Below are 23,384 nucleotides of genomic sequence, written 5' to 3' on the forward strand. Positions count from 1 at the left end.
TCTGATTGAGGGAATCAAAGCAGTTGGTAGAATATGAGTAAAGGAAGGGCTGCCACAGCAGTCAGATTGTAAGACTGAGGCTAGCCTGGTCTAGAAAGCAAAACCTGTTGAAAACCCTTCGAAAGGATTTCTCCTAGCTCAGGACATGACCCTGGACCATTTGCAGCGCATTTTCCATCTTTTTTCCTAAGGTCCTAATGAAGTGACAGAGCTAGAATCTCCCAAGTGCATTGGAAATGCACTCAAACAAATCTGCAAAGCTATTTCCCACCACCAGACCCTTCAGCCTCCATACGATGCTATCGATGCTATCGTGTGCGCTGATAACTTCTAACAATAAGCTGTTTTCTAATGATAATTCTTTAGTAAGACCTAGCAATTCGGTGCCAACCCTCCCACGCTCTAATACAAATAGCTTACTGCACGTTCTTGTAATCTGTTGTAGCTATGATCAAGAAATGCCCTGTCCTGTGCCACCTGCGCGGATGTATTTGCAACAGGATGAATTAGAAGAAGAGGAAGATGAAAGAGGCCCCACGCCCCCTGTCCGGGGGGCAGCTTCTTCTCCAGCTGCTGTGTCCTACAGCCATCAGTCCACGGCCACTCTCACCCCTTCTCCCCAGGAAGAGCTCCAGCCTATGTTACAGGATTGTCCAGAAGACATCGGCCACATGCCCCACCCACCAGACAGGAGGTACGTATGTTCTCATTGGCTGCCTTGGTGGCCAATCATGATTCTGCTCCTCAGCGATTCGTTGTTGGATATTGTGCCATGAAATAATTTTTGAGTCACATGAGCATTTTCTTGGGCTACCAGCCCATACAGATAATAGATATTACCAACTGATAATGTTGACTCTTACGTTAGCTGAATTGAACCGCATAAACTAGTAACCAGAAAATAAAGTGGACACAAATATTCAACCACATTTTACAGGTATATTCATGAGCACCTGTCATGTAATTCCAATGTTCTTGATGATAAGTGTTTCATGCTATAGTTTTTCCTATGTATGGCCAGATGCTTATTTAGTCGGGGAGGGAGGTGGGGAGGGAGTTTACTCCTGTTATTTTAAATCCCACAAAATACCATTTATAAAAGATTGATATGTTTATTTTATAGTAACATCAAATATCTTAATTTTGGTTAAAATATCCAACTGGAATGCCTCTGTCCAGGCTACAAACAGTACATGTGTGTGCACATGTGCACATGCAGATATATGGGCCTTTAAACTCTCTTTAAGATCTATTGAACATCACCAACAATCCATTTTATTACATGCAGTGGATATGCATGCTGTTCCTACCACATAAAAACTGAGCCATGTTAACTTTTCGTGTTGATGATTTTGTTCGTAGCATTTTATTGCCCTTGACCCATTACATATCTATCTCTTTTCCGCTTCCTAATATCCTTTAAAACTGAACACAGTATTTGCCTCAGAAGATTTTCCTTCGATATTCTTGAATAAAAAATTCTAGCATGTGCTGCTTGAATTTTACCCTGTAGATTAAAACACAGTTTCCTATGCTTACTACGTATCTTAAGAAGTTAAAACTAAATTTAAATCGCGTATTCTCTCTAAAGAAGGGAATTTTCTAACCTCCTTATGTGTGATGGAGGTTTCTTTGTGTGTGTGTGTGTGTGTGTGTGTGTGTGTGTGTGTGTGTGGAATTGGGTTGCTGTATATTTAAAGGGAATAGTATTAATCCTTGCAACTGTATGAAGATTGAGAACAAAGAAGGCATCTCTTTTCCCTATTAAGGTCACAGAGCATCTCAGCTATTCTTATTAAAAGCCAATGAGGCGCTAATAGACACTATTAAGCTCTGAAATACCTCAGCATTCTTTCATTCTCTAAAATTACCTAAATTTCCTGTTGCCTAGCTACACCCCTCTGGGTTGCCAGTGGGGGTGCTGTGGTCCGGAAGAGCCTGCAGCCATTTTGTTGTTGGTGGTGGTGGTGGTGGCTTATCGGTTTGCTCAGTTACTCGGTTAATCTTTGTTCTGATGAGACCGGATCCGTGTGTATATCTCAGGCTGGCCTTGAGCTTGTGATGATTCTCCATCCTCTCAGCCTCCACTTCCGTAGTGCAGGATGTGGGTTACCACACCCAACTTCTGCTAGCCTATCTTATGTCTTGCCTACATAATCCTTTCCACATTCCTCTGAGGTAAAAGTGCATTCAGTTTTCTCTGCCATAACCTCACATCCCTGTCTTCTTCCAATCCCGGACTTCACTGTTAACTTTTCTACTTTGAAAGTTTCCTCTCTTTAACCCTCTCTTCTCATTCCGAGTGTACTGCCTGCCAAGTCACCGCCTACCCCAGCCCCACCCTCGCCCTGCTGTTTAAAGTGGTTTAACTCCTGGCTCCCGGATTCCTTCACACAGTAGCCCCCTGCATCTGGGATTGTACTAGGTTGCTCCATTTACCTGCTCTCGAGCTTCATATCCCTGTTGAGCTTCCTGCTGGGATAGCATATTATGGGCTGTTCTGAGAATCAAATAGACAATGTATGTTAAGTGTCTGGGACAAGCCGTTTTCAAGCGAATCCTATCCTCACTCTATTAATAGATTCGCCCACTATGTATATTGTGAGAACTGTCAAATCTGTTTAGCCATCATCCGCTAAATAAATTTCTTCCTGGGTGTAACATTATTTTCCTGTGTTTCTTGCGATCCGTGGCTATCTTATGTAGAATTATCAACTATATTATTTCAGGCAGCGTATGAAAAATATAATATATAAAGGCATATGCAAAATTAAAACAAACCATTCTGTCCTTTTTATATCAGTTATCCTCCTATTTATCTTCTGTTGTTTTCTCTTTTTTAAAATAAAGAATTACTTATTTTATGTATATGAGTACACTATAGTTGTCTTCAGACACACCAGTAGCAGATTCCATTACAGATGGTTGTGAGCCGCGATGTGGTTGCTGGGAATTGAACTTCGGACCTCTGGAAGAGCAGTCAGGGCTCTTAACCGCTGAGCCAGCTCTCCAGCACCCGTCTTTTGTTTTCATATTGTCCCATAACATTAATGACCAGTTTCCTTTAATGGAACTCCAAAGTAGCTCTTGACATTGTTTGTGGTTTCCATTTCTGCAGCTGCCTGTACAAGACTTCAGACAAATTCCAAACAAAAGCAAGATGAACAAACCAAACATTCAAAAATCCCCTACACCCTTAAAATGCTCTCTCATCTCTGTCTCTTCCATCCCTCCTCCATCCCCTTCCTCCCGCTTTATCTTTCTAGATGTTTTTTCCAAGTGAGTCAGTCATTCCAGCCTAGCCCAGCATTTAAGGCTCTTAGGTCTCCTCCCTTTGCACACCTTTCCCTCAGTTCCTGAACACGCCCTCTTTTCTACTTATGTTCATTTGAAATTCCCTGGATTTATCTTAAGGTCAAAGCACAGGTCTGATGCCTGCTGTTATTTTACAATATGGCAATCGTTTCTCATTCTTATAAGTCTGGCTGCTCCCCCTCCAAAGCTGTCCTCTGCTGCCTGGAAAAACAACAAGCAACTTTTTTTGTTCTTTAATTGTGTTATTATTTATTTTTTTTAAATTATAATATAATTACATCATTTCTCCTTCCCTTCCTCCCTTGAAATCCTCCCATAGACCCCTCTTTGCTCTCTTGCAAATTCATGCCCTATTTTTCTATTAATTGTTATGAATATACATATATTCCTGAATACATAAATATGCCCTGCTTAGTCTATATAGAATGTTACTTGTATGTATATTTTCGGGGCTGACATTTGGTACTGGATAAATTGTCACCATGCTCTTCTCTAAGGAAGACTATTTCTCCTGCTCTCAGTATTTCTTGGCTTCCTGTATTTCTTTCTGTAGGGCTGAGGCCTCTTCAGCTTTCCCAGTTCATGTTAGAATGTGTTTGGTGTTCTTCTTCCTCAGCTGCTGTTTTGGCAGTGATGGTGGTGTGACATGGATGTAGCTTCTGGCATTTCTAGGAAACAAAAACTCACAGGAAACTCCCCGTTCCTCTGGCTCCTGCATTTGTTCTGCCTGTTCTGAAAGCCTTAGATGAGGGACAACCAATCTGTTCAGACTTCAGCTCTCATACTGAGCCCGTGGCTAGTTGCTTTGGCATCTGTAACTGTTCCTCTATTTGAATTAAACACTCTGAGAAGAGAACTCCCAAGCCTTTGGAGATCTCAGTGCTCTTTCCAGGACTTGACGAAGAGAACTGTTACAGTTGGGGAAGTGCATTCAAATACCTGTACTTGCAGTCACTTTCATTGTACTCAATGGCCTGTGAGCTACTACGTTCAGTCCATGAGGGGATAGAAACGTGACTTCCCAGACATGCACAAAGTCAAAGAAAACAGACTTTAAAAAAGTGAAGGCCTCTTACTGCTTTTTGTAACAGCATAGCTTTTATGTTTGTTCTAAAATGTTTTCAAAATCAAGATCCACTTTTTGGCAATGTAGAAAAAAAATAAAAGTGCCAATAATCTATGTAGTGATCATGTTAAAAGATATGTAGGTAACCATATTCAAAAGTTCAGTGGGGAAGGGGTGGTCGGAGGAAGGAAAGCAAAGAGGAAATGTCGTAATCATTTGATAATCTCAAAAAAAAAAATAGAATAAAAGATGGGCACACAGAAAAGGGTTCCATAAAGCCATTATCTCTGCATATCTTCCCGTTTCTCTGAAAGCTCCATCTGTTCGAGTTATTTTACAAGCTGCCAAGTCCACTGCAGTCTACCCTGGTCATCTTTAACACAGATATGTGTGTTAAATGTATCTTACGGATTTACATAGCCTGTCCCCTAATGTTGGTGTTTGGATGGTATCTGCCTTTTCAGGGAGTGAATGATGTTGGAGTCTCCTCTCAAGTTAAATCCTGAATACAGTCTCTTCTCTTCCCTCTGCCTGTTCAGATCTGTGTCTGTCAAACAGATGTGTTCTGTTTCCCATCACCATGCCACTCCGTTGTTGTAGCACTCATTAGAGACGGTTATTTCTCTACAGCTTCATTTTATATCCAAGGAGACCCATATATCCAAGTACTTGTTTTTCTCAAAGCTTTTACTCCCTCAGCATCGCTCTGGCATGTTACCACAAGTCATACACAGTCTTAACTTCTTCTGGCAGTCATTCGCCCTTGACTGGGTTGGAGTCATGTTCCACTAAATACTCGCTTGCTGTAATTGCTTCTTGATCAGTTACTTCTGACTCTGCCAGGGCATGTTCATGAAGTTCAGACTGCTTAAAGACCTTTGGTGGCTTCCCTTCTTCCTAGAAACAGAGGCAAATTTCCCCAGGAAAAGCAGTTGGGACACCCTGTGACCTGTCCTTCAGTAACTTCATCCTTCCTGCTGTCACTGCTTTCGTTGTCATGAGGAAGTTTCTTTCATGTCAGGCATGAACTCTGTTCTTGCTCACACCAAGATCTTTGCATGCTGTAACCGTCCTCCTAGAATATCCCTAAGCCCCCCTTTCTTTGACCTAATACCTATGTGTCCTTTTGATTCCACAATGAATGTCAGGTCCTCTTTCCGTGCTTTGTCAGTATGGATTTAGACACTCTGAGTTCCATACACCCTCTGTCCTGGGGTCTCTAGAACTGCACTATCTCTGAGTATGTGAGTGATTGATTGATTGTGTCTTCCAAGCTTGTTTCAACTATTTTATTCACCACAATTCATAATATAATGCTAAAGTTCATACTTACATTGCTATCTAAAAACCACTTGTAAAATTTGGTAACCTGACAAAACTATTTTATAATGTTCACAAGTCAGGGATTCTGAAAACATTCATATTGCTACTCCATCTCAGCTCAGCTGTTGGGGCTGAAAGCTCTCCTAATAAATGACTTGGTTCTCAACTCATATCCATGATGTTCCAGGCCTCGGTGGCCCCTCTGTCTTGCCACTTACTCTCAGCTTCCCACACACCACACACTTCTCACCCCACACACCAGGCTTCTCATAGCATAGAGCCTCAGGAAACTAGCACTTCTTAGGTGGTAATTGGCTTCAAGTCAGGGCAAGAAAGTGGTCAGATCAAGCAAAGACCATATTCAGAACTGGGGCATATCCTTAACCTCTGTGTTATGGTTTCTATATGCTTGGCCCTGGGAGTGGCCTTTAGAAGGTGTGGCCTTGTTGGAATAGGTGTGTCACTGCCCATGGGCTTAAAACCTTCATCCTAGCTGCCTCAAAGTCAGTATTCTGCAGGCAACCTTCAGATAAAGATGTTGAACTCTCAGCTCTGCCTGCACCATGCCTGTCTAGATGCTGCCATGATCCCATCTTTATGATAATGGAGTGAACCTCTGAACCTGTAAGCCATCCCCAATGAAATGTCCTTTATAAGACTTGCCTTGGTCATGGTGTCTCTTCATAGCAGTAAAACCCTAACTAAGACACTCTGTTATATTGTATTGTTTGAAGAACTTGCATGGCGTATCCAAAAGATTAAAAGATTAAAGATTAAAACCCTATTTGTGATGGGAATATAACCAAATTTCATTTTAGAACATCATTTAGAATAGGGGGAATTATGATTACACATTGAAAAATACCATCTAAAATATACACATACTTATATTTGTTGTGTATGATTTAAAATCATTATGTCTAAAATGTAAAGTGTTCCCTCTAATTTCTTTTACTGACAATGTTCTCATTGATTTAAATATCTAGCATATTTATCATAATAGGTATAATAAATGTTAAAATATATATGAATTGATTTTATGTCTATTAATTAGGGGCACATATAAATACTATGAAATATATTTACCAGTTTAGAAGTCAAGCCCTTATAACAGCTTGACATTTAGTAAGAATGTAAAGGCTCACATTGTTGGGCTGGGGAGATAGTCTAGTTGGTAAAGTTCTTACCTTGCAAACATGAGGATTTGACTTTTATCTGCTCTGCAGAATCTATGTAAAAATAAACTAGGCATAGTGGCTTCTTTTGTTATTGGCACCCTGTAGAGCAGAGGTTCTCAACCTGTGGGTCATGACCCCTTTGGAGGGTGGACTTACCATTTCACAGGGGCCATCTAAGATTATTTTAAAAACTCAGATGTTTACACAATGATTCATAACAGTAGCAAAATTACAGTTTTGAGGTAGACACAAAAAGAACTTTTTGGTTGAGGGTCATCACAGCATGAAGAACTGTATGAAGGGGTCACAGAAATTAGGAAGGTTGAGAACCATTGCTGTAGAAGCAGACTAAAGCTGATTCCTGGTCTTTTTTTTTTTTTTTTTTTTTTTTTTTTTTTTTATGAACTGCAGACCAGTAAGAGACTCTTGTAAACTGAGGTAGATGAAGCCTGAGGAACAGTTCCCAAGATTGTCATCTGGCCACCATAAATATGTGGGTGGGAGCACACAGACACACACACAGAGTCACACACACACATAGAGTCACACACACACACACACCTGGGCGCTCATGAGCGCGTACACGTGTACCTTGAATTATAAATATTTCAGTTTCTTCAGTGAATTACCAAGATATTTCATTTATATCTAAAACTTAGTAAAGTAGCTGATTCATGGACTAGGAATCTCTGTTTTTTTTTTTAAGTCAGTTACAATAAAAAAGAATGTGTTTAAACTTTGGTCACATCTGTTGTTTCAAAACGTCTGGTGATGTTGCCTTGCTAGAGTTAGTGTTAAGCAAAAACGTCCTGAATGGTGAAAATAATGTTCACATGTGGGCTAGGAATTTTGCTTGTATTTTTAATATAAACAGATTGAATTTGATATTATTGGGAGGAAAGGAGATTCAAATGACAAAGCAAAATTAAATGTTCTCTTTGCAAATAGTCAGGAGGAGATAATTAATTACACAGAACATTTAAGCTATGATAGTGTTTGGAAAAAAAATCTCAAAGGTTTTCCATTTTGTGTGTTGGTAGGTAAGTGCTGTATGGTGAACTGTAGTTACATCACTTACATAAATTAGTGGAATCCTTCCCCTTCTCCTTCCCCTTCCCCTTGAACATATTTATGGAGGCATCATTTTTGCAACAGCCTAGAGTGCTATGAGTTTCACATATACTTGTATATTTATTTCAATAGGCATTGAAACCCTTATGGGGGAGAATCTGGAGAGTTGAGGTTCATTTCTGACAGGCCCGACTCTAGTGCAGCATCCCGAAATAGCTTTTGTTTTCCAGTAGAATATATTACATATTTCAAACTGTACATGTTTATCACACATTCCCCGGGCTGGCCTTATTTACAGATGGTTTGAATTATTTTTTTCTGCCTTTTCTCAGAATTTTGCATGGCTTGTAGTTAAAAACCAGCCCCTGTTTAACAAGAAGGTATTTTCATTCTCCAGAATGTGAGCTCTCCAAACACAACAATATTGGCATGCTTCCGAACTGGAGTTAGCTGTTCCACAGAGATTTATTTATTGATGGTCAAACTAGTCCCATTTGTGCTAAAAACCCAAACATGTCTTTAAAAAGAGACAAAAGTCGCCTGCTCTGGTGGCTATGCATTCTGACAAAGGCTGTAAATTAACATTTAAGTTTACTATTTTATTGCGCTCTGGATTAAAGTGTGGTATTCCTTCTCCTATGTGTATAGCACATTTCGAATTAAAGCAATTATCCAGTTTAATCTTTTAAGTAACTTCAGCTTTGGCACAGTTTTCATATTTCTTCTAATACCACACACAAAGATAAATTAAACCCACCCAGAAATGAGAACTAATCCATTATATTATAGGACTGTGTGTGTGTGTATTTGTGTGTATATATATATATATATGTATATATATATATATACATATATATATATATCCACATATGCAGTTATACAAATATGCAAAACATGCTTACTCTATGTAGTATTATGTACTTATTAGCATGTAACTCTTTGATGTAATTGTTAATTTTCATTTCTTAGTATTGTTTTTTACACATCCGTTTATAAAATATCTCTTCTTGGCCTATACAAAAAATGGAAGGTAGGGAGAGGACCTGTTACCATTCCAGAAGGAAAGTAGTAGCCTCGGAAATGTAATTTGGTTTAAATTCTGAACGTACATATAAGAACTATAAGAACTTTGCCGCCTTTGAATTTCCGTATACTTCTGTGTAAAATGATGACTTAAAAAGGCAAACCAGCAAGTTACAAGACTTGATTAACACTGTAAAGGATGGCTAGCCAGTGTCTCACTAAATTGATTGTGGTGTTTCAAAATCATTTCTGTCATAGTTTTTGATTTTTAGTAGTAAAAGAAGTTTATTCGAAGTGTCTGTATTTACTGGGATCAAAAGCAAAAAAAATAGCTTACTCCATAGAACCACCAGATCGCCCTATGATCAGTGCGGTGTGAACTTTCTTTTCCTTCCCCCTTTATAGTAGCCCTGCATGGTTTTGACGATAGCTGGGTTTTGACTACCTTCCGTGTCGCCCCATCTGCTTATATTTCATTTCTGACTCCGCACTATTTATTTAAAACCTCAACCATGCATTCCCAGACATCCTTTGCAGAGGACTGAGTCTCTGACACCACTCCGCTCTTTTGTCCTGCCTCTTCGGGTCCTAAGGAACAGATGAGAGACTATCAGCAGCAAACGCAAGCTGGTATCCTCAAGGTGTAGCACTAGACACTACTTTCACACATCTTACCCCGTGAGTAGCGTCAAAATGAAGAAGCGGGCGCACCGCCACTAACTCACCTCACTAATGAGGGCTTTGCTCTTAGACAGCAGCTCTGAAGACATCTCTAGTCTTTAACCATTTTAGCCACATCTTCCTGTGGATTCCACTCCTGTGTTCTCTCTCCTCAACTCCCACATTGTGGGGTTATCAGGTGATCTGCCAGCTCCTCATGACTGCTGCCTTCTAACTCAGCTGGGCAGGATTAATGGTCTTTCCTTCTGTAGAGTGTGGAACTTGGTGAAGTGCTCTGCTGGATCATTTCATCTGACATCCTTCATTGTATTGTCTCTTCTGCCTGGCTTGGGAAGAGTCACTGACCAGGACTACCCTGTGAAGAAGCCTGTGTCTTTTGTGTGGGAGGGGCTCTAATAAAGAGCCATTCCCTTGCATTCTTTTTCAACTGGAACACTTTAAAGTCCATTAAAGTCCAAAGGATTTCAACTCTCTTATACTTACCTTTAAATGGAGTTCTTCGAAAATCTGGACAAGTGGCTAGGACCCATGATCTAATGGTTTCTGAGTGTGTGTTCTTAGTATTTTCTTTATGTTTTGTTTCATAACAAATTCTTGGACATTAGAATAAAGATCATTAACCTTACTGAAAAGTCAAGTAGCTAGAGCCACACAAGCCTGCCCAGCCCAGCTCAGCACCAGCACTGAAGGCTAGCAGTATAGTTAAGCATGATGATCAGATAGGTAATGTAACCGTAAAAAGCACTGGAATTTAAAGAGTTCATAACCTTTAGTGGAACTGGTGAGCGATTAAATCAGAGAAAATTGTTCTTGGATCTCATAGCTTTTCTTAATAGAATAAAGTCTAAAAGCAATTATGGCATATGCTGAATATGTATTTTTTTTAATCGTATGAAATTTTGCTGAATGTTGTCAAGATGAATGACTCCATTTGCTCTGAATAGCGGAAGGAGTGATGAAGAAAAGGGAAGGAAAAATGTGTGCGGAACAAACTGTTTCAAGATTAATGTCCCTTGCCAACAACAACAATAACAAGCAACTGAAAAAATTAGTCTCTTCAGGAAAAATATAATATGTCCCCAAATAAGGGTTAAACCCTGCCTTTTAAGTGAACGTATTAACAAACGTGAGAATTAGATAACTGAATATCTTTATTTTAACTTGAAAAAAAAAATAGACACCAAATATGCCTGTTAGTGCTGTCAACAGACAAATTAGAATCACCGGGGAGATAGGCCTGCGTGGGCTTATCTTGATTGTATTAATTAAGGTAGAAAGCCTTGTCCACTATGGGCGGAGTCATTCCCTGGCTATGGTTTTGGACTAGAGCAGGTGGGCTGTAGCTCACCTTTTGTTCTCTGCTTTCTGATTGTGGATACAGTGTTGCCAGTAACTACAAGCGCCTGCAACATGACTTCGTTGTCAGGTGGACTGTAGATTTGAACGGTGAGTCAGAGGAAAGCCCCTCTCCCTTCTGTCATTTATGTCAGAGTATTTTATCCCAGTGACAAGAAGAGAAAGTAAGATGCTAGGAAACAGCTTACAGCTGTTTGTTGCTGTGAGCTTCAACTTGCCAGTTAATTATTCATTGTTTTGTGTCTTAAGTGGTGAGCTGAGCTTTCTTCTTTCCTTGTCTTCCTGCAGGCGGCAGCCCGTGAGTCCTCCTCCACCACCACGGCCAATTTCCCCACCTCATACTTACGGCTACATTTCAGGACCCCTTGTCTCAGATATGGATACCGATGCCCCAGAAGAGGAGGAGGACGAAGCTGACATGGAAGTTGCCAAAATGCAGACGCGAAGGCTCTTGTTACGTGGGCTTGAGCAGACCCCAGCATCCAGTGTTGGGGACCTTGAGAGCTCCGTCACTGGGTCCATGATCAATGGCTGGGGCTCAGCCTCAGAAGAGGACAACATTTCCAGTGGGCGCTCCAGTGTCAGTTCATCGGATGGGTCCTTTTTCACGGATGCTGATTTTGCCCAGGCAGTTGCTGCAGCCGCGGAGTATGCAGGCCTGAAAGTGGCTCGCCGCCAAATGCAAGATGCTGCTGGTGAGTCCTGCACACCCTTCACCAAAAAAATGTGCGCGTCATTCACTAACCTTGTCCCTGTCACGTTTCCTGGGTGAAATCATCCCTAGCTTTTCTCTTTTTTTTATTGCCTGTGGAAAAAAATTCAAGAATATGACTTGGTTTGATTATTTGTTAACCAAGACGTTTAAAATTATTTATTTTACTTTTATAAACCCCATATAATGTAACTGATGAGAAGCTAACCATAATGTTATTGATGATGATCACAGCAAATGTGTACATATATTTACATATGTGTTTACATATATTTCTCCATATGTGCACTATGTTTTTTTTCTTTAGGGTTTAATTATATTCAGCAAAATGAACCCTGTGCTACTATGTACATATTTTGAATGGTTTTAATACAGAAAGTCACTAAAAGAAACTTCATTTTGATAATTCTATTTAACATTTCTGTAAGATAAAAGAAAAATACCCAGTTGGAACACTCAAACCATTGGGAAATATCTCCTTAACCTCTTATTAGTCACTGGGATCACAATCCCTGATGGAAACTCTATCAGAGGGAAAGGTTGTGCTTTAACCCAGTGAAGAAGGCAGAGCAGACAAGCTCAGGTCCTGGTAGGTACTTATGTCTGTGGCTACTCACATTGTAGGACAGATAAGGCTGAGAATCCTGCTAGGACTAGCAAGGGTTTAACCTGCCTCCAAAGGCCTGGTCCTTATGACCCACGTCTGCCAGCCACACCCTACTTTATAAAGGTCCATGGACGCCAGAGTGGAACTACCAACCACGGAACAAACACTGGATATGAAGGTCCGTGGAGGAACAGTAAAAGCGAAACGCCTCTTTATGCTTCCTATCAGTCTAACTGACAGGATGTTTGAAATATGCGTACATCTTCAAGCATAAATGTTTCATATTTTTAATCAAAAAGTTGAAAGAGCGAGTTAATATAAATGCATATTACATTTCCTCATTCCCCTCCCCCCTTCATTGCTGGAGCCTAGTATAATGAATGTACTTATTTCTAAATCATTTTTACTAAATGCCTCCACTCCACTCTTACTTAGGAAATAGCATAAGAAAGAAAATAATTGAATTTTCAACAAACATTATATAGTCTTTTTTGTGGAATGAATATGTATACGTGTGTATATATTATGCAAGTCTGCATGTATTGTGTGTGTGTGTGTGTGTGTGTGTGTGTGTTTACTTGTGCCTGTCTATTTTATTTCTGGTAGCCAAGGAAATACCAACAGTTAAGGAAAACAACATGGTCAAAGAGAAAAGAAACATATTCCAGGAAACGAAAAGATCACCATGAGTCAAAACCTGCTGCCTGATTTAATTTTCGTAGTTTAAGAACTGTCACATTGGTAGCTCCCCTGGCTTAGATAAGAGACTTTACTGCTCATTACGCTCTATCAGTGTAGAATATAATCAGATAGTTCAGTTATAGCACAAGGCCATCTCTCTTCATTATTCATTCTGTGGAAAAGATATTTAATATTTATCAACACATTAGCACAAAACATGTACTTACTCCAGGCCTATGCTTTATAAAATTCAACCAGTAGCAGCTAAATGTAGTAATACATGCAAACCTAATTATCTTTATTAATAAATAAATGAATGTTTTATATATATATATATATATATATATATACATATATACATATATGTATATACATACATATATGTGTCTGTGTGCTTTAGTTTGTAATCCTCTATAAAAAAAAATAAATACATGAGATTAAGCAGCTCAAACCAGTATTTGCAGGTTGCATTAATGGCGTGTGTCAGCTCATTAAGTCAACGAAACATAGGAATAACGTTGAAAATTCATCTGTAATCGACCTTATGCCTCGGGGGTCTATGAGTGGTAGATGGCCTTATACAATAGAATGAATAATGGTTTCCATCTCGGCCCTCATTCTCTGTTTTCATGGATATGTAACTTTAATTGTAATAGTCTCCATCCTAGCTAAAGAGAGTTGGGGTTTAATATTTTATTGTATTGTAATTTCGTGGCACTTCTGGTTTCATTTGGCTCATAATTATAATGAACTAAACATGCCCTGGCCTCTGCCTATTACAGTATTTTTTTTTTTTTCAAGAAATGGCAGTGCTTATCATGGAACTTGGAGTTAATATGAATGGATAACCCAATCCCATTGCTTCTCACTTGGCTGCATTAATGTCCATTATTTAATGTGTCTCAGTTAGCACTTTTAAATGTGTCAATTTCAATGTATGTGGCTTCTCCTGTTTATAGCCAGAGGACATGTCTGATCCCCAAGTCTGTCTAAAGTTTCTTGTGGTTCAATGAAAAACAGTGGATTAAGGGATGGAATTTCTAGGAACCAGAATACTGTAGGTCAGCATAACACTGAAAGCCTTCCAGTCCCATTTTCGATGACACAACTTGTACCTTGATGTTACAATATAACATCTCCATAAGGGCCAGGGAATTGGATGACACTGAAATGTGCCGTGTCTCCTCAGTGAATTAAATTTCTACTATCACCCAGCAATGTTGTCTCTTCAAAGATAACCGTCTTTAACATGCCTGAGTCACAAGGCCACTGAATATTGAGGATTGACAAATCTCTTGTGGCAGAAAAGGCATAGAAGCATAGTTAGGTGAGACGACGTATGTGAGCTAGATCAATTTCAGAGCACTTCCAAAGAGAATGCCCAAAACATTAGTCACTTCTTAAGGTTCTACCTTTGAAGAATACCATAAACAGGCTTGATTGAAATAAAGGTGTTAACTAATCCAGGTCATTTTTTTTTACAACATGAATTTGTTAAGGCGTCTGATTCTTCTTCATCCTGAAGCAGCAAGCACTGAGTGTATGATATAAGAAAATAACGGCAGTCTTATTTTAAGAACATTTTAGTCATGATTAGCTGGAAAACATAATTACACTGTTCTCCTTAAATAAAGAGGATGATGAACTTCAGCCGAATAAAAGTCCTGTGGTTTTTACCCAAAGAAAAAGACTACGGATGCTTTCAGGGTGTTTTCTCCAGTTAGCATAAATAGAAGGAGAGGGGAGCTCGTGGTCTGGTGGGTGCTAAGTATGTTTTAAAATTAGCAATTGTGTCTAGCTTGAGTGTCTTGCGCTGGCTGATCCCGTGACATTAAAATTCAGTGATGAGTCTGCCTCTGGCTCTCCTCCTCAGGCCGCCGGCACTTCCATGCCTCTCAGTGCCCGAGGCCCACGAGTCCTGTGTCTACAGACAGCAACATGAGTGCTGCTGTAATCCAGAAAGCCAGACCCACCAAGAAACAAAAACACCAGCCGGGACATCTGCGCAGAGAAGCCTACACAGATGGTAAGTCCATTGAAACCGACGGAAACATCTATGAGGCTCGCCTGTTTCCCGATGTCTCTGTGGCTAGCGAATGTGTTCGCTGACGTTAGAAATCACATTAACTTTCACAAAGAGTAGCCTTATATTACTTACAGGAGCAGAATTCTTCCACCAGCTTGGCACCGTCTTTCGCCTTCATAGTCTTCTAAACAGCTGGTTCTTTAAGAAATTAAATAAGTTTTTTTTTTTTTAAGTACATGTTGTAGCGTCACATAACGGCCACGACTCTCATTGATGTCGTAGCATTGGTTTAACCCTTGTCAGCTCCGCTGATCAAACCTCCAGGATATCTCTTATTTCCTTCATTCCGTCGTTTAAAAATAATTCTGCTCTAAAACAAAGGGCAATAAAGGTCCTGGGATATTTATTTTTTGAAACCACAGTGGTTTTTACAGGTACTCTGTGTGCCAGAAGTCACCTCAAACCGGCTTCTTGGTGCTTTCAAGTGCAGTATGGACCCTTGTGGAGAGGGAACACTTGTATTCTCAAGGGGGCAGAGGGAAATAAGACAAACATTGTGATGTGTCTAGAGAAGGCCTTTAATGAAAGTGCCTCAGGTGGCCCAGCCTTTATTAAAGCACCACTACCTTCTCATTTTATAAAACAACCCTTTGGGCTTTATTGGAAATTCATGTAAGATAAATTCTCTCAGACTCACCCATCTTGTCACGTTTTTCAAATTTGCTAAAGGGATGGGGGAGGAACGGTGTCCCAAGCAGTTTCTCCATATCCGGGTGTCTGCAGCCACAATCCGATTACGACTTTCCTTACCAAAGCAGCAGTTTTTCATAAAGGTTATCATTTGCTATTATCATCTGAAAGCTTAATATTATAGATCCATATCCAAGGTTATGGGGAAGGGGGTTTGGGGAGGCACTTTTCCCCGTGAGTCTCGCCACTTGACAGAAAAATTTAATACAAACTCACAGCATGGTAAGCACAAGTCATTTTTCGAGGAGCAGTTGTCCGAGCTATTATCTGAAGTTTATTCTGAGTATTTTCCCTCACGAGCATCTATCTGATATTAGCCTACATTAAATACTGGCATGACACAGCACACCTGGGCCTCCTGGCTTCTGCCCAGGACTCTTTTGTCAGTGAAACTGAGCTGTCAGAATATTATCTGATTTTGAAGGGTTATTACAGTGGCTCTGGGTATGTTTGCCTCTGTGACGGGACAAACGCTAGGTGTAAATCCTCAAACTATACAGGCAATCTTACATTTATGGGACCCCTGTAATGGCATTTTACAAGTTTTATTACTGTTTTATCAGTGTTTATTATCTAGAAGACAGGAGTCTTCACTGGAAGGCTGCTCAAACGTCAAGCCTGGATGTAAACACATCTAAATTGAACTCGTATGGAAAAATCTGGCCTAAAACTTTGTGTAGACATTTCTACCTCTTATTTATATGTATTTGGAGGGGAGTCTGGCCGTGCCTTCAAAAATGCTTTAAATAGTGAAGGCTTGCTAGGCTAACTAGCATAGCATCAAGTTATATATCACACCATTCTCAAGAATTATGAATTGTACTTGTGTCCTGCATCCTACAGGATTTATTTTTGACATATTTAAAAACTAAATATGAATAGCAACTAATCCTCAAATTAAAAAAAAATAAGTTGAATGAGAAAGCACTGAAGTTATTTTTTATTTAATTTCAGGAATGGCAAAGAATGGTATTAAAACACATTTAAAGCTCAAAAATTAATGTGAACTATTACTTGGATTTCGAATAGCTCATTTCACAAAAGTAGTTATGCAAATTATCGGTGCTTACTCCAGTGCAAAAGATAATAATAGTTTTCTGTAATGAAAATAAATAATGGAGAAACAAATAAAGCTGGGTTTAAATTATAGCTTTATCTTCCCTTCAACAGAGTGAACTATCTCTCCTTAAATTATGGTTACTAGAATGTTTCTTCAACTCATTTCTGACTATTTTTTTTGAAAATGTTGCATATTATTTATACCTCCTAAGATGGATGTTAATTATTTAAAACCACAAAATTTAGATCTTTCATAATGTACCAAACAAAAAATACAATCTACCACTCACACTCACACTTTATAATTCTGGTACAAAAATCTAAGATGTTGTGGTCCCTCCCCCATTATCTATGCTCAAAGCTAATATGTTTATATTTTTGATAGAAGCTCTGAAATAGAGGCAAAAGTGATTTTCTCAAAAAGCAATTTCATCAAATTATTATACTGCATTTAGAAAATATATCTGAGGGACTAGAGAGATGGCTCAATGGTTAAGAGCACTGGCTGCTTTTCCAGAGGACCTGGGTTCAATTCCCAGCTCCCAACTGTCTGTACCTCCACTTCCAGGGTATCTGACACCCTCATACAGATATGCATGTAGGAAAAACACTAATGCACATAAAATAAAAATAAATATTTTTAAAATAATATATCTATAGATCATATAATGAAGCATCCCAGCAGCAGATAACAGGTTTTTTTTTTGTTTTGTTTTTTTAATAGTATGTTGTAAAAGCTTAATGGGTAGAAGAAAGAGGTTGAGATGTCTTTTATTAAAAATCAGAATTAAATGTATTGGTAAAATATGGAGTAGTCTGAGGGATTTTTTTGTTTGTTTGTTTGTTTGTTTTTTAAGGACAGTGTATTGACTGTGTTGGATAAGTTTGCTTCTTGACTATCAGTTTGGAGAACTATGTTCAGAGTGAATACCATTCTTGATCTTAGAGCATCTTTGCTTTATAAATACCACCCAGACTTCGAATTTCCCAATAAGTTATTTTCTAAAGCATCTAAAGAATGAACAAGACCTCATTCCGAGTCAATAAAGTATAGTTTTTGAGGATTCCTATCAGTTAGTCTTATCTGTTGCTTGATCTGTCATGAAGCAGTGCCACAGATGTTACAGTTAGAGCAACACACGGCATGCCCTAAGAGCTCTGGAGGGGAAAGTGCAAGACGGAGTTTCAAGCAGGGGTGATCCTTTGGAGACTTTCCTCCAGTACCTTTTCACAGTCTCTTCTCAGCCTGTAATTGTCCTCTAGACTCTCTTTATCAGAGCATTAGTCTTATTGGATTGGACCCCATCTACTAAGCTCATTTTAATTTTATGGCTTCTCAAAAGATTCCAAACACAGTCACATTCTTGGATAGTGGAGGTTGTGACTCTGATTGTGGTGTTTGGCAGGGACATGATGCACACAGCACAAGAGCCCTCCAGCCCCTCCAACATCATGGCCACGCCTTGCCCTGTAGGTAAATAGACGGCATCCTCGTGAACACCCAGAGAACACTTGCCTGCAAAGCAGAGTACCACATCCTCCATTCCTACTTACAGCATTGATTATTTATTTATTTCCTGTTTGCCACTTTCAGGCTTAACCCAGATGGAGGACGGGATTTAAATATATGAATATGTATCAGCTGAAGTCTGTGGAGTTAAAGTACATTTGTAGGACCTTCTAATAGACTCCTCCCCCCTTTCTTCCCTCCCCATACATTTACATACTTCATTTAAAAACCAAATCTATAATATTTCTCTAGTCCTCCTCCTCATAAATTATAAATTCACCATCCTCTTTAGGAATGATGTTATCTTGACTTGATTTATCTTTAATTACAAGGTCTTGGGACTTTAAGCAGTTACATAAATAGAGCGTTGGATCTGTCTAGCAAGTTAATGCTATGCTGGCAGATTTACCTACGTATGTGTTCCTATGTATTTCGTTATGTGAGGGACAGTTTGTTAGCTGGGGATTCTTGGAAAGGGAGAAAATGTTAGTAAGCTGACACAAGGAAAGATGGAAAGATGGGTGAGAGGTTAAGAGTACTTGCTGCTCCTGTAGGGGACCCAGGTTCAGTTCTCATCACCTACATGGTAACTTAAAATAATTTGTAATTCCATGTCCAGGTTATTGGATACCCTTATTGGCCTCAAGGACATCAGGTATGCACATGATGCTCGTACGTACATGCATGCAAACATCTACAAAAATACCCTTTTAAAAAGATTAGGTAAGATTTCTAAGAACTAGGTCCATAGTTTCCTCATTTTTCAGTCATATTTAAACTAATGCATAAATTGGGAGAAAGCACTATTTTCAGCAGTAAGGGAAAGAGAGAGCTGTTCATGTAAAAGTAACCTCAGTTGAGCTTCATAATTATTTCATAATACCCGAGGAAGAGGAATTTATTTAGCAGTCTGTTTATAAGACATATGAAACCTGCTGGTATTCTGTCAATTAGGTATAGACAGTTTTGATTCTTAGCACAGTCACTGGGTTCTCTTTTTAACTGGAGTTACAAACATCTATCCAAAATATCTAGTGCTAGATTTCCTTTTGAACTTCGGATTCCCAGGACTCTGCTTGATCTTATGATAGCAATAATTATAGTCTTTGATACCCTGAAGAGCCCAGATGTTTCGTTATTTAAATAAGTGACAGTCTCTGGCCACCTGATAATGTGTTTGTGTTTATAGCAAACAACAGAATAGGAGGAGTACACAGATCCTGGTGCCCTTTGCCTGCAGGTAGGCTTCAGATTAGCTTCTCATTTTACTCCCAGCTGCCAGCCACTCCGCCTTGCATCTCAGGGTTCACACCACTGATTACACTCTATTTCTTAACTCTCGCTTGCCTTCTTCAGTTTCAGTGTGTGTATGTGATGTGCCAGACAGATATTCTCCTACTGAGATAGATCTACAAGATATCTTTCCCTTTAGCATCAACATAGCAGGAGATGGAGGACTTGAATCCTTAAATACTTTTCTCTAGGTATTACCTTGGGGCTGGGTAAGGAGTGGCAGCCTATAATCTCAGCATTTAGGTAGCAGAGGCAACCGGTTCATGGTCAACCCAGCCTACACAGTGAGAACCTATCTCAGAAGACAAAAAGCAAGAAAACCAAACCAGAAACAAATGGAAACACAAACTGTATTGCAAAAACTCCATTGAAGTTGTCAACAAAGGGGAAAATCTGTGCCGTGATGACTGGCCGTATGTATGTCAGAATAAGGTACTAGGGATCCAGGAATTAGAAGAACACTGTTCTATTGACTAGACTTTGACCACAGATGTGTTGAGACTATTAACAATATTCTATAGCACAGTAAGTCACGACATACAATAATAAACTTTTTTAAAATGAGGGATTTCCTAAAGAAACCAGCAAGCTGTAAAATGTTCAGACTTTCTTCTTTTACAGTGAAGTCCAATTTATTCTGGTATCTTGGCTTCAGCCTGTAGTGTCAAAGAAAATTCAATTTAGAAAGACCTGTTTGTTGTTGTTGTTAAAACAAGGAGAGGGAGGTAGTTCCTTTTATAACTATGTACATAAAGTGCATACATAAATATCTAAAAGCACGCGAGATCCTACATTAAGCTAATGTTATTCGGCGCTTCCATTTAGTATCATAGTGAGATCTAGGAGGAACATTTTGGTGGTGGTGGTATTTTGAGAGAAGGTCTCTCATAGCCCAAGCTAGCTTGGACATGATTGTGTAGCTGAAGAGAACCTTGAATGTCTGATTCTCCTGCATCTGCGTTCTGAATACCGAGATCGCAGGCATATGCCTCCATGCCCAGTTTAGTTGGAGGTGGGGATCAAACCCAGGCACTGTGCATGCTGAGCAAGCATTCTGACTGTGACTAATCTCCAACCCCTTCAAGGCCTAGTTTCAGTATTTAAGATTTTCTTATGCAGGCACATACAAATGATAATTAATGGGCACTGTCAATGTCAGTAGAACATTTATAAACAACCTATGTATTCCTCTGTGGGGAATGCCTAGCTAGTGATGTGTTTATTGAACACAACATACAAAAAAAGAAATTATTCACTTAGAGGTACATACTACATTCTTTCCCCTAGATGACCAGGGGGAAGAAACATTGCAGCTCATGTTAATAGAAATGTAAGATTGTATATTTGTCTATGATGCTTTTTATCAGGTTACTACCTACAGATGGGTGGATATTATATATAGCTCCACGTGACCATTGTTATGGTACCTGGCTGTGGATGGTGGTCCCTTGAATCGTGTGATTTAGCATCGTAGTTTTGTTGATAAATATAATTTGGGGAATGAACTATAGGAAACTCTCAAAACTAGTCACTCTTCCTAATCAATGCTGAGGACTGAAATGTCTCAATTATTATTTTTTTTTTTATGAAATGTCTCAATTGTTTTTTATTTAAAAAATAATAATTTTATTAATTATTTTATTACTGTCATGTCTCAATTTTTTTTACCATGAATACTTTATATCTGAAATCCCAAGGCTAAAATTATGTTAAATATGTTTTTAAATATTTGATGAATCCTTTTTGATATTTTCTGTTACCTGTAAAATGTGAAAACATCGCTCTCCCTACCCATGCGCCTGGGTCCATAGCGATGCTGACTCCTCTTTGTCTGGTTTTGACTATCCTTGAAATGAGCACGGAGCCCAAAACTAGCTATTTTCTATTTCTGCCTGTGTACTATGAAAGCCCCTCCTGTTCACTTGCCTAAACTTGAGCTCACACATCTTTACAAAGACCTCTTGCTCACTCCTGCACTCCATACCTGAGGGGATACTTTAATACCTACAAAGAAAACTACAGCCCAAGGCCTAGGCGTCATCTCTGCCAGCTTCCCCTCCCCAGTGCTGTAAGTCCACTGATCATTAGGTAGCACTAATTTGCTTCCTTTATCTCTCAAATGTACTCTCTGCCCTCCTTTACACACCCCACTATAATATTTCATCTACTATCATATACGTGGACTATTATGACTCTTAGCCTCCTGGAATAAAGTCTCTTTTGCTGTTTGTTATCCATCTTTCCCAGCACAGACAAGTCAATCCACCCCTGGAAACTTGTTCATATTAAGTTAACTTACCAAATACTATGAAAATATGTTTTTCTTTATTCATGGACTGTAACTAAGAATCACTTTTATGAATTTCAGTACTGCTTGGGAAGAATGCGTTTTCTGGATATTAAATTGTATGCATAATTTCAATTTGAGAGACATCCGTGGTGTGAAAATTTTAAGTCAACATGTTATATAAGAGATATTGCTTAAACTGCAGCTACTAGATATAGGTGTATAAATAAAATAAGCAATTAACCTACATTTCTACCAGTAATTATCTACTTTAAAATGTCCAAGTCGAGGGTTAAGAGAGCCTTATCTGAACCGTAGATGTGTGTGATAAAACAATGTGAAGAACAGTGAAGTAGAGGTTAAGAATCTAAAGGTATCACTCTTTCTTTGGTCTGCTGGTAGACAGCTTTGATATCAGAAAATGAGTTAAAAATCTATGTGGAGCTTTTTACCTACACATTAAGAAGGGATTTGGGCCAGATTAGAGATGGCAATTAAAACTTAAGTGCCAGCCTTAATCAATTTGAAGAGGTTGCCTAAAGATATAAGAGAATATTCATCTAAGACCTATGAGAGCATGCTGAAATCAAATAGGAGCTCTGCTGGGTTGGAGCCATTGCGTGGGGAGGGGATTCTAGTGCGCATGCGCAGTAGCAGCGAGCTCCACAGTGGATTGTCTCCGAGTCCTGATCCTGTGATTCAATTTTTCCATGCTGGGTGATGACAAAACGATTTAAAATCATCAGTCCCAATTTTTTTTAAACTTCCGATTACTCTAGATCCAGTAAGATAATATTTCGAAATTGAATGTGACTGCTATGATAAAGCTAGTTTTGATGGGTCTACACCTGTCAGATCTCACAACATTTAAATTATTCTTTTTAGATCTTCCTCCCCCTCCAGTGCCACCGCCTGCTATAAAATCGCCCACTGTCCAGTCCAAGGCACAGCTGGAGGTACGACCTGTGATGGTGCCAAAACTCGCTTCTATGGAAGCAAGAACAGACAGGTCATCAGACAGAAAAGGAGGCAGTTACAAGGGGAGAGAAGCTCTGGATGGAAGACAAGTCACTGACCTGCGAACAAATCCAGGTGACCCCAGAGAAGCACAGGAACAGCCAAATGATGGGAAAGGACGGGGAGCAAAGGCAGCAAAGCGAGACCTTCCGCCAGCAAAGACGCACCTCGCCCAAGGTACTGATTTTCCAAACAGCAGACAAACGCAGCATTCCATAAGCTCTCAAGATCCATGGGAAGGCCTTCTGTAGCCTTATGTAAAGGAATGTGATTGAGGCCTTTCTAATAGTGGAATGGGAATGTGCTCAGCTTACTTGATACAATTCATTCTAATACGTGACAATACCACACAAGCTTCTTTGAAGTGACGCCACATGAACTGAATTCATAAATGTCAAAGTGTCACCCTAAAGGCATAGCAATTGTGAC

General features: G+C 39.4%; 1 protein-coding gene across 3 annotated transcripts in view; it reads left to right on the forward strand.

Moving 5' to 3' along the window:
• Positions 1-23,384, forward strand: part of Robo1 (roundabout guidance receptor 1) — a 305,991-nt gene that overhangs the window by 271,671 nt on the left and 10,936 nt on the right. For all 3 annotated transcript variants that reach the window (XM_076943072.1, XM_076943071.1, XM_076943073.1), the window contains 4 exons: positions 446-694; positions 11,302-11,708; positions 14,887-15,039; positions 22,824-23,132. In XM_076943072.1, the coding sequence (XP_076799187.1) occupies positions 446-694; positions 11,302-11,708; positions 14,887-15,039; positions 22,824-23,132 (1,118 nt within the window). The remainder of the gene's footprint in view (positions 1-445; positions 695-11,301; positions 11,709-14,886; positions 15,040-22,823; positions 23,133-23,384) is intronic.

The sequence above is a fragment of the Arvicanthis niloticus genome, chromosome 12, assembly GCF_011762505.2.
Source record: "Arvicanthis niloticus isolate mArvNil1 chromosome 12, mArvNil1.pat.X, whole genome shotgun sequence".
NCBI classification, from domain to species: domain Eukaryota; kingdom Metazoa; phylum Chordata; class Mammalia; order Rodentia; family Muridae; genus Arvicanthis; species Arvicanthis niloticus.